A 16,548-nucleotide genomic window follows, 5' to 3' on the forward strand; every position below is an offset into this window, starting at 1 on the left:
TCCAGCCTAATTGCCGGTAGGGTGTCCATGGACGCCCTCCCGTGCATGAGCTGTCAGCACGTCCCTGCTGGTCACGTGCAGCGCACTCTGTTATTACTGAAATCTATGAGACTCGGCTGATCACATATCGGGGTAAGGGGACGATCCTGGCCCCTTTCCGCATGATCAGCTGTCAGCCAATGACAGCTAATCACGTGATGTATACAGAAGATCTGTAATCTGTATTTTTTCCCCTAATGCGTGAAGGGGGAAAAAAAAGCCAATCACCGGCTTCTGTCAGAGGGATGATGTCCTTCACACAGAGCCGCGGGTGCCTCATCGGTGCTCACCAGTGCCACCTACCAGTGCCCACAATGCCACCTACTTTTGCCCACCAGTGCTGCCAATCAATGTTTCATCATTAGTGCTGCCTATCGGTGTCACCTACCAGGGCCCATCAGTGCCCTTTAGTGCTGAGTTATCAGTACCCATCAGTGCAGCCTCATCAGCTCACATCAATGAAGGAGGAAAAATTACGTGTTTACAAAACTTTATAACAAACTATGAAAAAAAAATTTTTTTTTTTATTAATTTTTTTCCAACATTTTCAGTTTTTTTTTTCTTTTCTCTAGCAAAAAATAAAAAAAAACAGCAGTAATTACCACCAAAAGAAAGCTCTATTTGTGAAAAAAGTGATAAAAAATTAATTTGAGTACAATGTTGCATGACTGCGCAATTGTCATTCAAACTGTGACGGCGATGAAAGCTGAAAATTGGTCTAGGCAGGAAGGGGGTTTAAGTGCCCCCATGGTTAAAGTGGTTCTAAAGGCTCAACGTTTTTTTACCTTCATGCATTCTGTGAAGCCGCATCCAGTTTGCATAAGTGTGAACCCAGCCTGATACATGCTGGAGAGTTTGTTCTTTTGAAAAACAGAATTACTGTCTGGATCACCAAATTTAAAATGGAAGACGGAAAGCCTAAAAAAGAAAACAAATAAAGCCATCACATCAAAGGATTGACAAGCTGCAATATAATAAATGTTTCCTTTTTGGGTTTAATACCACTTTAAATCAGACCTGTTTTGGAATTAGTTTATGTTGTAGCAGTAAAAAGCTTGAGATTTCACATCTGACAGTTGACCTAATGTAAAGGAAAGCAATGTGTAAGACCTCAGAGGATGTGTAATCCAAACATTGATGGGCAGACCTCATACCAGATTTTTTTTTTTTTCCCTTTTGCTGCACATGACTAATCATAAAATAGCAGATGCAAGCATTGGACTCGATTTTTCATGGAAAAATGTCTTGTATGTGCTTGAGATGTGTTCACATTACGTTCCTTTTTAACCCTGCATTGAGAAAGAAATGCAATGCATGGCAAGATCAACAAATGATAAAAAGCGAGCACTTCCCCCATTCACTCAAATTCCAATGCCTTACAAATGCTGCAAAAATGCCTTGAATACACGGCAGAAGTAAAACACACATGCCTGTGTATACTGAATCTTAGTATACGGTTTTAACCCTTAGTAGAGTGGCCTGTTCACTAGAAAACAAAAACATTGCTTGCCATGAGGTGCACGCATTGGATGAATATTGGCTTGGCCCAAAAATATTCCTCCACCATGGATGTGAGACAAAATATACTTTTAAAACCGGGAAGGAGGGGGGGGAAGCAAATCCGTAACCTCAGTAGCTTATACATTTAGCCAGGAAGCCAGATCCAATCTGTAGTGCTTTTAGATGCAAAATTCTATGCAGGATCACTTACTAATCACCCACGGAAATATCTGTCAAACATAAAAGGGTCAATTGTTGGGTTGGAGCCGAGCAGGCAATGGGCAGTTCAAGCCAACTGATAAAAAAGCTTTTAATGTTATAATGGAGAGGATCGGTGCTCTCCTTTTTCTGCAGACGAGAATCCCTATCGGGGGTTAATAAATGCATTTTCCAAAGCTGTGCCAATGTGCTGTAGCAGTGTAATTTATGATGGAGAAGAATGTCATAACTGGTGGAGGAGGACGTTTTAATCACTTTAATGGTGTCACATGTAGCGTTAATGGCCCCCTTTGAGTCTTTGTTTCTGGGGAGGAATGGCGCGCAGGTACCATTAGCGGTGTCTGTGGAAAATGCTGAGTTCCTGTGTACTGTAAAATCAAAGTTCTTTCATTTTCTGCCTTTTTTTGTGGAAAAGATGTGTATTTTACTTTCAGTTTTTTTTTTTTTATTATTATTATTTCTACACTGATACTGAGCACCTGTGTTTTTTTATTTTTTTATTTTTTATTTTTTTTTTGTCAAGACTTCAGGTTTGTCTATTTTATAAGGACTTTTTACATGAACACTTAACGTCTTCCTTTTCCTTTTTCGATGCCAAACAACTACATTTTACTAATATTTTTTACTATACTACATTTTACTAATATTTTATGCATCTTATTTATGCAGACAGGTAAGTGTGTAAATTTGTAACTTCACCTGGTATGCAGCTGCTTGTCACAATTGTTATTTTGGGTAGAGCAGGTTACTTTTTTTTTTTTATTGCTTTTAAGTGTATCTAAATCCAAAACTTTTTTTGTTTTTGATAAAGTGTGGAAGTATTAGAACTCCTGTCAGGTTTTACTGCAGTAAGACCCCTTTCACACGAGGGCGTTTTGCAGGTGCTATAGCGTTAGAAATAGCGTCTGTAATCCACCGTTGAACTGCTGCTCCGTTGTGTTCCTAGGGGCATGTTACTAACTGGGGGGGGCTGGGCTTTGTGTTAGTGAACACTGATCTCTGCTCCAATCACATGGAGCAAAGATCAGGGTCACTTGTTGCTAGACAGAACAGGGAGATGCTGTTTATAACGGCATCTCTCCGTTCAGCCATCCCGTGACACGATCGCGGTTATCCCCGCGGCGATCAATTACTGGGGTCCCGACCGGCATGGCAGGGCGGCATTTTAAAATGTACGTACCTGTAGGCCAATATGCCTGCCCGTGCCATTCTGCCGACGTACATTGGCATGCGCCGGTCTGGAAGTGGTTAATTACCGCTGGGTTTTTTCTTTTTTGTGCAATAAAAGAAAAAAGACTGAAAATTCTGTAAAAAAATAAAGAAAAATTCATTTTTCTTTGTTTCGGTTATAAAATTTAGCAGATTAGTAATTTTTCCTCCAAATTTTGGCCAAAATTTATACTACTACATATCTTTGGTAAAAATAAGTACAAACTGGTGGATATTATTTGGTCTTTGTGAAAGTTATAGAGTCCACAAGCTATGGTGTAAATATCAGAAAATTGATTGTACCTGAAGTACTGACATGCCAGAAAAGTACAAATACCTCCCAAATGACCCCTTCTTGGAAAGAAGGCATTCCAAGGTATTTAGTAAAAGGCATGGTAATTTTTTCCCACAATTCTTTGCAAAATCAAGATTATTATTTTTTTTCCTCCTATTTATTTTTTTTTTTTTTTTTTTTTTTTATTCACAAAATTGTCATATTATCAGTTTATGTCTCACACACAGCATATGCATACCACACAATACACCCCAAAACACATTCTGTTATTACTCCAGAGTACAGCGATACCACATGTGTGAGACTTTTACACGGCGTAGCCACATACAGAGGCCCAACAAGCACCAGAGGGCGGAAAAATCCGATATCTGAATATTGCCTGTAGCTACACCCATCATTCAGATAGTCAAAGAAGACAAAGTCAAGAACGTCATGTGACGGCCGGTGGGCGGGAAGTGGTTAAAATGCATTTTTTTAACACAAAGTTCTCCATTTATACAATATATAACACACAGCATGTACATACCAAAAATGACACCCCAAAATAGATTCTCCTACTCCTCCTGAGTACGGCGATACCACATATGTGAGACTTCCACAGCCTGGTCACATACAGAGCCTGAGTACAGCCAAACATGGCTGAGCATGACCGAGTATTGCAGGGTACCACCGAGTATGGCTGGGTATAGCCGGGTATCACCTAGTATGGCTGAGTATTGCAGAGTATCACTGGGTATGGCTGGGTATTGCAGGGTATCACAGAGTATTGCTGGGTATGGCAATTTATGGCAGAGTATTGGCAGGGCATCGCTGGGCATTGCAGTGTGTCTCTGGGCATTGCAGGGAATTGAGGGGTTAATTGTCGGTGAACAGCACTGTGGGCACTGCAGATCCAGCCCACAGCGCTGCCGACACTGATATGTCCCCCCTCCGCTGTACCGATCGGTTCAGAGAGGGGAGGGAGGAACCGGAGTCATAACATGACGCCGGTTTGTTTACAAATGATTGCTCTGTCATTTGATGGAGCGATCACGTGGTAAACGGCCGCTATGATCAACAGAAGGCAGGTGTGTTTAAATTTGGTGTTATCTTTCTCACACTCTAATACTGGTCACTGGAAGTTCAACATGGCACCTCATGGCAAAGAACACTGATGATCTGAAAGAAAAAAAAAATGTTGCTTTACAAAAAAGATGGCCTAGGCTATAAGAAGATTGCCAAGACCCTGAAACTGAGCTGCAGCACAGTGGGCAAGACCATATAGCGGTTTAACAGGACATGTTCCACTCAGAACAGGCCTCGCCATGGTCGACCAAAGAAGTTGAGTGCAGGTGCTCAGCATCATATCAAGAGGTTGTCTTTGGGAAATCGATGTATGAGTGCTACCAGCATTGTTGAAGGGGTGGGAGTCAGCTTGTAAGTGCTCAGACTATATGCCGCACAGTGCATAAAATTGGTCTGCATGGCTGTCATCCCAGAAGGAAGCCTCTTCTAAAGATGATGTACAAGAGCGCTTGCAGTTTGCTGAAGACAAGCAGACTAAGGACATGTATTACTGGAACGATGTTCTGTGGTCTGATGAGACAAAGATAAACTTATTTGGTTCAGATGGTGTCAAGCGTGTGTGGCGGCAACCAGGTAAGGATTACAAAGACAAGTGTGTCTTGCCTACAGTCAAGCATAGTGGTGGGAGTGTCATGGTCTGGGGCTGCATAAGTGCTGCCGGCACTGGGGAGCTACAGTTCAAAAAAGGGTTAAAACTGCCCACAAAGCGCCGTTACAGTGGCGCTTTGCTGGCGATTCGGCGGCTCTGCTCATTGATTTCAATGGGCAGGGGCGCTTTAGGAGCGGTGAGTTTGGTGATGTAATAAAATATTTACAAAAATGTGAGGGTCGAAATATTTGCCACGTGTCAGTAACAACCCATGCAATCCCTACATGCAAAGAAACCAAAACAAATTCAGAAATTGTTATGTGTAATAAAATGGAATGACACAGGGAAAAAGTGCTGAACACATGAAAAAATGGAGACGCAAAAAGGCATGGAAAAGCCAAGACAGCAGCTGAAATCTATCAGTAATTAGAAAGCAATCCTTCCAGTGTGGGGCTGTTTTTCAGCATATGGTACTGGAAAACTTCCTTTATTTGATGGAAGGATGAATGGAAAAATGTACCAAGACATTCTTGATAAAAATCTAATGCCATCTACCAGGATGATGAAGATGAAACTAGGGTGGATATTTCAACAAATTGTTCCTAAATACAATGCCAAGGAAACGCAATTAGTTTCAAAGAGAGAAAGAAAGAGAAAATAAAGCTGCTAGAGTGGCCCAGCCAATCACCTGACTTGAATCCAGTAGAAAATCTGTGGAGTGATATTCAAATTTTACATAGTTAGGTTGAAAAAAGACACAAGTCCATCCAGTTCAACCAAAAAAAAAATATATATATATATATATAATAATATCATACCAGCCCATATACCCAATTCTATACCCACAGTTGATCCAGAGGAAGGCAAAAAACCCCAGCAGAGCATGATCCAATTTGCTAAAGCAGTGGAAAAAATACCTTTCTGATCCCCCCGAGAAGCAATCAGATTTTCCCCGGATCAACTTTCCTATAAATGTCAGTACCCAGTTATATTATGTACACTTAGGAAATAATCCAGGCCTTTTTTAAAGCAATCTACTGAGCTGGCCAGAACCACCTCTGGAGGGAGTCTATTCCACATTTTCACAGCTCTTACTGTGAAGAAACCTTTCCGTATTTGGAGATGAAATCTCTTTTCCTCTAGGCGTAAAGAGTGCCCCCTTGTCCTCTTTGTTGACTGTGAAGTGAATAACTCGAAACCAAGTTCACTATATGGACCCCTTATATATTTGTACATGTTGATCATATCCCCCCTTAATCTCCTCTTATCAAGAGTGAATAAATTCAGTTCCTCTAATCTTTCCTCATAGCTGAGTTCCTCCATGCCTCTTATCTGTTCTTCTTATGAACATTTTAAGAAGTAGGGCCAAAGCTGTTTTGGCAATACTTCCACTATGAGTCACAGGAGTGCTTTTTGTTTCAATACTCCTGTGACCCATATTCAGCCAACAGTGGGCTAAAGTTCACTGTTGGCTGACGTCACTCATCCACTCCAGACTCTGGAGCGATCTCAACTTTTTAATGGCAGGGTTCCACCCAGATGCCTGACAGGCAGCTGGCTCAGGCTCCCAGCATACTGATGAGAGCCTGAGCCAACAGCCGGTCAGGCATCTTGGCTACCCCCTCCGTAGCCAAGATCTTCAGTGAGCGCTGGAGGGGCAGAGCAGAAAGCCTTTCTGCTCACTGAAGACTGAGAACTGATTGCTCGTTTCTTGGTATTAGAGGCAGCGGGGGGCAGATGCTGCGTCCCCCAGGTGAGAATAATTTTTTGAATTCCTATACTTGTATTTTTAAAGACTAATTCCAGCTTGTGAAAAAAAAATGAATGATCCCTTATTGATTTTTTTAAATGAATGTGTATTTATTTTATGAGTCTGCAAAGCATTGCAACTGTGATCAGTGGATCGTGGGTGAAATGCTGACTCGTGCTGAACAATTCTTTACCCACAGGTCCATACTGAGGTACCTCCCTTCAGTCATGGGACTGGATGAATTAATACGATACAAGTGTAGTAAAGTGCTACGTTGGGAACCTCAAGTCTCTCTGTAGTGGTGGCTGATGGGACTTTTCATTGACAGATCCCTGTTCCACATACAGCCATACCGATATAAAAAATTACAGGAGTCTGTGGGGAGTAGATGCCCCCCAAGTTTCTTATTGTACCCCAAATATGGATGGAAGATGAAACTAGTTCGAAAAATCAACTTCTCTTAATATTTATTAGGGAAGGAGTAGGTGAGGAGATTGTTATGTTATATATTATGCTCTGTGTGTTCCAAGTTACAAATTTTAAAATCCACTAAATGTTTAAAGCATTCTCCGGTTTCTTCTTTCTCTCAATAACTTCAAACCTTTCAGACAGCAACCGCAAGAAGCAAAAAGTTGACTATTATATACGCAGTGTGTGCACATTTTAACCCACAGTAGATTGTGTGCTGATTGTTTGTAATATTTTAAGTGTTTTTTGTTTGTCATAAACGAGAGCCTTATGCTTGGCTTCACTTAGTACCTAATTATATGTACTGCTTTGACAAATGACATCTCCAGTTTCCCTGGCCATCTCTACTGACCTTGTCATCATTACTGATGGCTGGATTGAGCAAGCAAGCATATTAACCAGCCGAGCACTTTATTGGCACCATTTGTTAGTTACCTTCACCTGTTTTCTTCCAACAGAACAGCAAGAACTGGCGGGCAGCAGTTGATCTGAGTGGACGCCTTCTGACGGCCCATGGACAAGGTTATGGGAAGAGCGGTCAGCCAACCAATCACACCACAGACTCTTTACAGGTGAGTTTTCTGCTCAATATGTGTTATACATCACATCTCTGAGTGCCTTAATAAATATACCTTCAAGTACGCTTTCTAAATTCAGACCTCCCACCGCCCATAGTGTTGAGCAAATTGTTAAGAAAAATGTACTTTTAAAACTGCTGGCCCTAGCTGAGGCATGCTTAGAGTTTTCAGTCTAGCAATCTCCTGGGTTAAGCTGTGGATTATATTGGCAGTCAGATAAGGACAGGGCACTATTTGAGTGTAGCGTGTTTACAGATTTTATTGTGGTGAAAAGACATGGCAACTCACGTTGTGGCAGTTTAAAATCAGGCTTGTTACATAGTAAGGGCTTCCAATGGACAGTCTCACAACAGGTAACCTTAAAAAACTATAGAAGCGCTGGGTGGACAGATACACCTGCAGGACCAAAAGAACACACAGGGGGCAAAACTAAGTGCAACAATAACCACTTAAAGACCAAAAGGATTTACCCCCTTTATGACCAAGCTTTTTTTGCAATCCGGCACTGCGTCAATTTAACTGACAATTGCGCGGTCGTGTGACTTTGTACCCAAACGAAATTGATGTCATTTTTTTCCTACAAATAGTGCTTTCTTTTGGTAGTATTTGATCACCTCTGCGATTTAATTTTTTGCGCTATTTAAAAAAAAAAAAAGCAAGAATTTGGGGAAAAAAGCAATATTTTTAACTTTTTTTGTTATAATATCCAACAAATTAAAAAAAAAAAAAAATGAATTTCTTCCTCCGTTTAGGCCAATATGTGTTCTACATATGTTTGGTAAAAAAAAAATCACAATTACCGCATATTGTTTGGTTTTCACAAAAAATAATAGCATCTACAAAATAGGGGATAGATTCATGGCATTTATATTATTATATATATTTTTTTCTTTTTTTACCAGTAATGGTGGTGACAAGCAATTTTTTATTATTTAGAGACGTCCTCCCACCCATGCAAAAATTAAAAGGCAGAAGCTGCTGCCGCCACCATTGTGGCTAAGGGAACCTGGCAGTGAAGCATTACGGCTTCACACTGGGTCCCTACTGCGCATGCACGAAGCACCACTGCGCTCTCCTACCCTGACAGCAGGGGAGGGAGGAGTAGGAACCCGAGCTGCTGACATAATGCGCCATGGCCCGGACTCCCGGAAGTGCGACCTGGATACCTGTCAAAGACAGGTATCCGCTCCCCCCCCCCCCCCCTGGTGCCTTGGCACTGGAGGGGGGGAGGAGACAAATGAGCGGAAGTTCCACTTTTGGGTGTAACTCCGCTTTAAGGAGATTCATCCTTTTCTCTTTCGTTCATTGACGGACACAGCTCCTTTAATCTTGACCGTAGGGTTATTAAGCCACCTTCCAGAGAGGACTAGGCAGAACATGTAATACATGTGAAAAACAGTACTATACAGTTCCGCCCAGGGGGTGGTCCCTCTGGTAATAATCCCTCAGTCTGCTTTCTGCAGCTCAGTTTTTTTCTGCCTAGTGAAGAAGGACCTAGGCTTCCTGCGGGGACCATCGGTGATGGGTATTTTTTCTGGATTTATGCCTTTTGCGCAAGATTTTAAGATCCTGTGATCTTCTATGAACAGCCAGCTGAGTGACAGGCTGGATAATATAAATTCTTGTAGTCTCTCCAGCCTGGTCATTGAGTGTGTGCAGGCCCTGGCTACGCGCTGGGTCAGCAATGACATACCCCTCAGGCTCCAGGGGTGGCCGGTGAGCGCAATGCTCCGGGGCACACATATGACCACTGATGTCTTTGTCATAGTGTGCCGTGGCCCGCAGCCACCCCATACTGCTCGGGTGTGGGTCTGTGATGGGATGCCTCCAGCTCATCCAGATGGTAAGTACAGCTCTCCCTGCCTCTGCAGGACAGTGCAGCTGGGCATTCCCTGGGAGGTCGATTAGGGGGTCCCTCTTATCCCTTTCTTCTCTTCCTGTCCCTGTTTACCCCCCCCCCCGTGGGGGATGCTGCATGACTGGGCTGTAGTGCTGCAGTGTGTGTACCTGGGCTAGGGGTCCTCCAGGGGGTTCGGATCCTTGATTGGGGGCTGTGCTGGCTGTCTCTGTCCTTGGGCTATCATCTGTCTCTGCTGGTGTCTGTGGGCTCTGCATGTGCTGCCACCATAGCGCTGATCGCCACCATTATCTGTACATTCTCTGTGTACAGTTGTTTGTCTGACATTTTCTGTTAGCCTCTGTGAGAAGCATGGTCAGCGGCCATTTTCTCTGAGTTTGGCGGCCATTTTCCCTGTGATTTTTCTCTATACAGGGCACCCGGCGGCTATTTTCTTGTAGCCACAGCGCGGTTTTTCTCCCTAGCGCTGGTTCCTGTACCTCAGAACAGCGCGTTTGTTTTTTTGTCCTGGACACTTGGGTGCTGACAGTGGACACAGCCATCAGTAACAGCACGGTGCAGCACTTGGTCAGGGTGATGAGTCCTGCGGTGGGGTCCCCTCAGTCTGTAGCAGCTAGGAGGGTGGGATTGAGAACCTTGTCCTATGTCCCCAAGGGCGCCAGACAGGGTAGGTCAGCATGGCATCAGAAGCTGGTGTTTCTTGCCTGCAATTGCAACCGGCTCGTCTGCAAACAGTGCAGTGCCTTTGGACACTTTGCCGGCGGTACTTGAAGCATCCGTTGCCAGGGTGGAGACGGTGTGCTGGGGGGTAAAAAAAACAACCCCTGCCCCCCATCCTCCGTGGAGAGTTCTGACTTGGGCCCCGCAGTGACTGGCAGCCCCTGCTCTGATGTGTCAGCGGACGCTGACCATGACCAATCACAGTGAGGATGATTCTGTGTCCGGGTCCTCCCAGGAAAGTGCTAGTTGGAGCACTTATCACCCATGTGCGTGATACCCTGAAAATACAGGATGCGGCATGATCCTCTGACGAGTTGGCAGTCCCTTTTGGGTCCCGTAAGCCAGCCCGCACACATAAGGTGTTTCTGTATCTATCTGACTTACTTTGATAAGTTCATATACAAGGAATGCGGAAGCCTGCAACAGACCTTTTCGGTCCCTAAAAGAATGGAGGTGCGTTACCCCTTTGAGGAGAGCCTTCTCAGAAAAGGGCTGGCTCCCCTGGTCGTGGACCCCCCAGTATCCAGGTTAAACAAAGTAACCACGATCCCGGTAGAAGGGGCTCCTGCATTTAAGTACCCTACCGACAGGTAGTGGGGTCAGCGATACGATCGGTACTGGACATGGCCTTGGTGTCGCAAACCCTTACTGAGTGGGCAAAATGATTGCACCGTGAATTGGAGAAGCAGCAGTCTACGTGGAACTATCAGACCAGTTAGTGCACGGCCTGAAGTATGACTGTGACGCGGCCCTGGATACACTTCCTTTGCTCTCCAGAGCATCAGTATAGGCAGTGGGGCTGCGGAGCCTGATCTGATCTGATCTGTCTGAAATGCTGGTCTGCGTGCCGGGCATCTAAAAAAGCCTTGACAGATTTGCCCTTCCTTGGTGAGCGGCTATTTGGAGCCTCGCTGGATGACATTATTAAGAATGTCACAGGTGGGAAGAGCATGTTGCTCCCACAGTCCAGGAAGAGTAAGGAGCCATGCCGCAAGCAACGGCCCTCCTTTTCCGCTCAAAAGAGGCTTTTTCGTCCGCCTAGGACCTCAGGTAAACGTTCCCAGTCACACGGCTGGGTGGTCACCTTCGGGAGTTGGCAGCTCGTGGGCCTCTTGGCTGTCCGACCAATGGGTCTGCAAACTGATTTCATCGGGCTACAAGATAGAGTTCCTCTCTTGGTCACCAAACAGATTCTTTCCCTCCAGTATATCCTTACTCCCAGCTCGCTGGGAGGCCCTGTTTGGGGCAGTAAGGGACCTGCTCAGCCGCGGGGTGAAAATGCCTTTTCCAGAAATGGAAAGGTTTCAGGGATTCTATTCCAATCTGTTTTGTAGTCCCCAAAAAGGAAGGGGTACGCCCAATCCTGGACCTGAAAGCCCTCAATTGGTTTGTGAAAGTACAGAGGTTCAGAATGGAATCCGTTCGCTCCGTAGTCACTGCACTCCATCAGGGGGACTCCCTGGCGTCTTTGGATATCCAGGACGCGCACCTGCACGTGGCCTGGCTTCAGCACCCCAAGTCTTTACCAAGGTATTGGCTCCAATTTTGGCATTGTTGCGGCAACGTGGGATCGCAATTGTGGGTTACCTAGACGCTCTCCTTTTTGAGAGCAGCTAACCCCTCAGAATTAAGGGAGCATGTGGCGATCACCATGCAAACCCTACAGGAATTTGGATGGGTGTTGAACCTCAAAAAATCGGTATTAGTGCCGACCCAGCGACTGGAGTACCTAGGCCTACTGCTGGACTCTGTGGAAGCAAGAGTCAGACAAGCTGCAGACTCTCAGAGCCGCGGTGAAGCTGTTGATGAAACGCAGGTGGTCGTCGCTGCATTTCTGCATGCAAATTCTGGGCCTCATGGTTGCCTCCTTCGAGGCGGTACCGTATGCCCAATTTCACACCAGAGTCTTGCAGGAGGAGATATTGTCAAAATGGGACAAATCTCCATTATCCTCGGATCGGCAGATTCGGGTGAGCCAGTTAATCTGGTAGCTGAGATCTCTGGCCCTTTGGTCCAGGAAATCGTTCCTGCCTCTTCATTGGAAGGTGATCACAACGGACGCCAGCCTGACTGGCTGGGGTGGTGCACTGGGAGTAAAATTTGAGCTAGGGTCTCTGGTCGAGGGAGAAATCCCAGCTGCCGATCAAAGTGCTTCTTCACATGGTCGATGAGACTAGGAGGTCGTCCGATCACAATCCAGTCAGACAACGCCACGGCAGTGGCATATGTCAACCATCAAGGAGGAATAAGAAGCTCGACTGCAGCACGGGAGGTCGCTCACATCCTTCGGTGGGCAGAGAGACTCGTACTGGCCCTGTTGGCCATATACATCCTGGGAGTAGAAAGCTGGCAAGCGGACTATCTAAGTCACCAGATGCTGGACCCAGGAGAATGGTCACTGCATCAGGAGGTGCTGAGGCTTCTTTGCCTGCGGTGGGGCACACCAGGTGTGGATCTTCTGGCCTCGCGGCTCAATCGAAAGGTGCGGAGGTTCGTGTCCAGGACAAGAGATCCTTGGAGCAGTACCAGTTGATTTATGCCTTCCCTCCGCTCAAACTGTTACCACGTCTGCTCCGCAGAGTGGAGGCCGAGGGGATTCCAGTAATACTGATTGCCCCAGATTGGCCTTGGCATCCTTGGTATGCCTGGTGGTGGATGCTCCTTGGCAGTTGCCAATGCGAGAAGACCTTCTGTCACATGGTCCGATACTCCATCCTGCTTCACCGTCGCTGGATTTAACAGCATGGCTGTTGAAAGCCAGGTGCTAAGGAACCGAGGCCTGTAATTTCCACTATGCTGAGGGCCCAAAAATCTTCTTCTCGGAAGATATACCATTGTACCTGGTAAGCTTATATCTCCATGTGTGAGGAGATGGGGGTTTTTTTTAAGTAATTTTTATCAAAAATGCAGTGTTGCAAATATTGCAACAACCACCATTTTTATTCTCTAGGGTGTCTACCAAAAAAAAAGTAATTTTCTAGCAAACAAAATCGTTTTCTTTGAAGTTCATTGACGGACACAGCACCCTCCCCTCCTATTCGTTTACGTTATACTGCTGGTTGACGTACTGAGCTACAGAAAGCAGACTGAGGGGTTATTACCAGAGGGACCAACCCCTGGGCAGAACTGTATGTTTCTGTTGTTTTTTCACATGTATTACATGTTTCTGCCTAGTCCTCTCCTGAAGGTGGCGTAATAACCCTACGAACCCTACGATTAATGGAGCTGTGTCTGTCAATGAACTTCAGAGAAAATGATTTCACGGTGAGTACAAAAATCCTATTTTCTATTTTTTCCTGTTTACCATTATCCTTGAAAGTGAAATGAAAATCTAAAATTTTGGGTTGTCTCCAGAGAAGTAATAGATGGGGACACTAGTTCTGGTGATCTGGGGGTCCCCAAGGAATTCCCTTAATTAGCAGGGATTTCCTCACACTTCCTATTTGGCTATATGACAGGAAGTGAAAGGAAATCTCCACAATGGGACACAGATGGCGAAAAAAAAAAAATCTGACAGTCTTTATAACCCTCCCTTGCTCTAAAATAAAGAAAAAAAGATTTGTTTTACTTTAACCACTTCCCTCCTTGTCAGAACGGCAATCTGCCTTGTTTACATAGGCAGACCCCGTTATTTCTCTCTGCAGAATTCTCATCGGGAGCCAACGGACATCGAGTCCGCAGTACTCGTTGATCTGCTCCCGCTGTGTATAACCACAGCGGGAGTAAGCTGCTGGCGGCGCACTTTTGCGCCCACTACCCAGAAGTCACCTTTTTATATATATGTGATCCTGCACACAGCTGCCGTCCTGTAGCAGTAAAACTGCTTAAGGGCGGTCAGCAAGTGGTTAAGGACCACATGGGGCTATTATGATGGGGACCTTACTGTCCCAACAAGAAGTCTCAGGAGGTAGCAGATGGAAAATCCAGGCACAATGTTTACTGAAAAGGTGAATATTGGTTAAATGTCCCGAGAAACACTAGTAAATGAACAACTCGTATGTGAAGAAGAAATTATACTTTTTGTATCTAGTCCGTGAGCAGTTCGCTCATGAATCTGAGATGGGGAGCCTCTTCCTGCAACTTGCAGCCTGGAAAGTCCACTCATTTAGGCTGTTATCCAGCCTACATCTATGTGAATTTATTGTTGGTAAAGCTACTGGGAACTACATTTCTTCTTATGTAGACATGCCCCAGAACTATATCCCCCAAGTGCCCTTTAGCTTCTCACAGTATGTGGGCCCTAATTTGAAGCTCGCTGGATTCCTAACAGATTCCTATTGGCTATTCTTCTGAATAAAAATTTAAAAATGTGCATGTATTGCAAATATACAGGTGCATCTTTATAAAATGTAGAATATCATCAAAAAGTTAATTAATTTCAGTAATTCAATTAAAAATTTGAAATTCATATATTTTATATAGATGCGTTGCGCACAGAGTGATATATTTCAAGCATTTCTTTCTTGAAATTTTGATGATTATGGCTTACAGCTAGTGAAAAACAAAAAAAAAGGATTTTAATGCAGAAATGTTGGCTTACTGAAAAATATGTCCATGTACAGTATAGTGAAAATTGTTTTTCTGATATGAAAGATTTACAAAGTGTGCCACATCCCAAGAAAATTGGAATAGAGAGGAGCCCCTGGGGGTGGGATTTTTAAGGCACTACCAACACACACTATAGAAAAAGTAGAAATTTTATGGAGTAACTATCTAGAAAAATACATATATAAATAAACAAAATATTGGACATGGAGAGATCAAAGTTGTGCAAATTGATGATACAGAGATCCTATACCCAACGCGTTTCGGAGATGGATGTAGTCTCCATCATCAGGGGTTTAACAGGAAATATGTAATATTTTGTTGACTTGCACATAGATAAAATCATCCCAATCCATTTTTATTAGAGAGACCTTGTGCTGGGGCCTATAAAGCAGCAATCCTGCAATAAAGTGCATCAAAAAATTGCTGGTAAATGGGCTGAGAGGGACACTCATATCCACAAAGGTGTCGGCGCGATGGATATGTGTGTCCCTCTCAGCCCATTTACCAGCAATTTTTTGATGCGCTTTATTGCAGGATTCCTGCTCTATAGGCCCCAGCACAAGTAATTTGCTCCAGGTATTGGTACGTTTGGCAGTGTGGGCAGGTGCCAAGTTCTGCTGGTAAATTAAATCAACATCTCCATAAAGATGGTCAGCAGAGGGAAGTGCTGTAGAATTTCCTGGTAGAGGGCTGCGCTGACTTTGGACTTGATAAAACACATTGGACCAACACCAGCAGATGACATGGCTCCCCAAATCATCACTGACTGTGGAAACTTAACACTGGACCTCATGCAACTTGGATTCTGTGCCTCTCCACTCTTCCCTCAGACTCTGGGACCTTGATTCCCAAATGAAATGCACAATTTTCCACAGTCAGTGAGCCATGTCATCTGCTGGTGTTGGTACACTGTGTTTTATCAAGTCCAGAGTCCTCTGCTGACCAGCTTTATGGAGATGCTGATTTAAATTTCAAGCATGACTTGATACTTTTGGCAGTGTGGGCAGGTGCCAAGACCTGGTTTAATAATCATGGTATTGCTGTGCTTGATTGGCCAGCAAACTCGCCCGACCTAAACCCCGTAGAGAATCTGTAGGGTATTGTCAAGAGGAAGATGAGACATTAGACCCAACAATGTAGATGAGCTGAAAGCCGCTATGAAAGAAACCTGGGCTTCTATAACACCTCAGTAGTGCCACAGGCTGATCGCATCCATGCCATGCTGTATAGATGCAGTAATTCATGTAAAAGGAGCCCCCACCAAGTATTGAGTGCATACTATACTGTACATGGACATACTTTTCAGTAAGCCAACATTTCTGTATTAAAATCTTTTTATTGGTCTTATGTAATATTTTCATTTTCTGAGATACAGCTAGTGAAAACCCGAAATTCTTTAAGCTATCCAAGTTAAAGGATATGTAAAGGTCAGTTTAAAAAAAAAAAAAAAAATGTCATACTTGCCTCTTCAGTGCAGCTGGTTTTGCACAGAGTGGCCCGATCCTCCTCCTTCTGGGGTCCCTCAGCGGTGCTCCTGGCTCCTCCTCTTCTCGAGTGTCCCGTTGGAGAGCCGCTCTCCCTCGGCACTTGTGCAGGCGTGTTCCCATGTCCTGCTACTGCGTCTATTGACACAGACAGCAGAACTCGCCGCTGGGGCCTGCGTCATTTGGATTTGATTGACAGCAGTGGGAGCCAATGGCTACGCTGCTA

General features: G+C 44.5%; 1 protein-coding gene across 1 annotated transcript in view; it reads left to right on the top strand.

Annotated features, from left to right (window-relative positions):
- TRAPPC12 (trafficking protein particle complex subunit 12) overlaps positions 1-16,548 on the top strand; it is a 201,709-nt gene that overhangs the window by 35,134 nt on the left and 150,027 nt on the right. The window contains exon 4 of the mRNA XM_077488729.1: positions 7,593-7,706. Coding sequence (XP_077344855.1) covers positions 7,593-7,706 — 114 coding nt within the window. The remainder of the gene's footprint in view (positions 1-7,592; positions 7,707-16,548) is intronic.

This window comes from Lithobates pipiens, unplaced genomic scaffold (assembly GCF_037356315.1).
Source record: "Lithobates pipiens isolate NorthernLeopardFrog02 unplaced genomic scaffold, aLitPip1_a1.2 Scaffold_18, whole genome shotgun sequence".
Taxonomy (NCBI): Eukaryota; Metazoa; Chordata; class Amphibia; order Anura; family Ranidae; genus Lithobates; species Lithobates pipiens.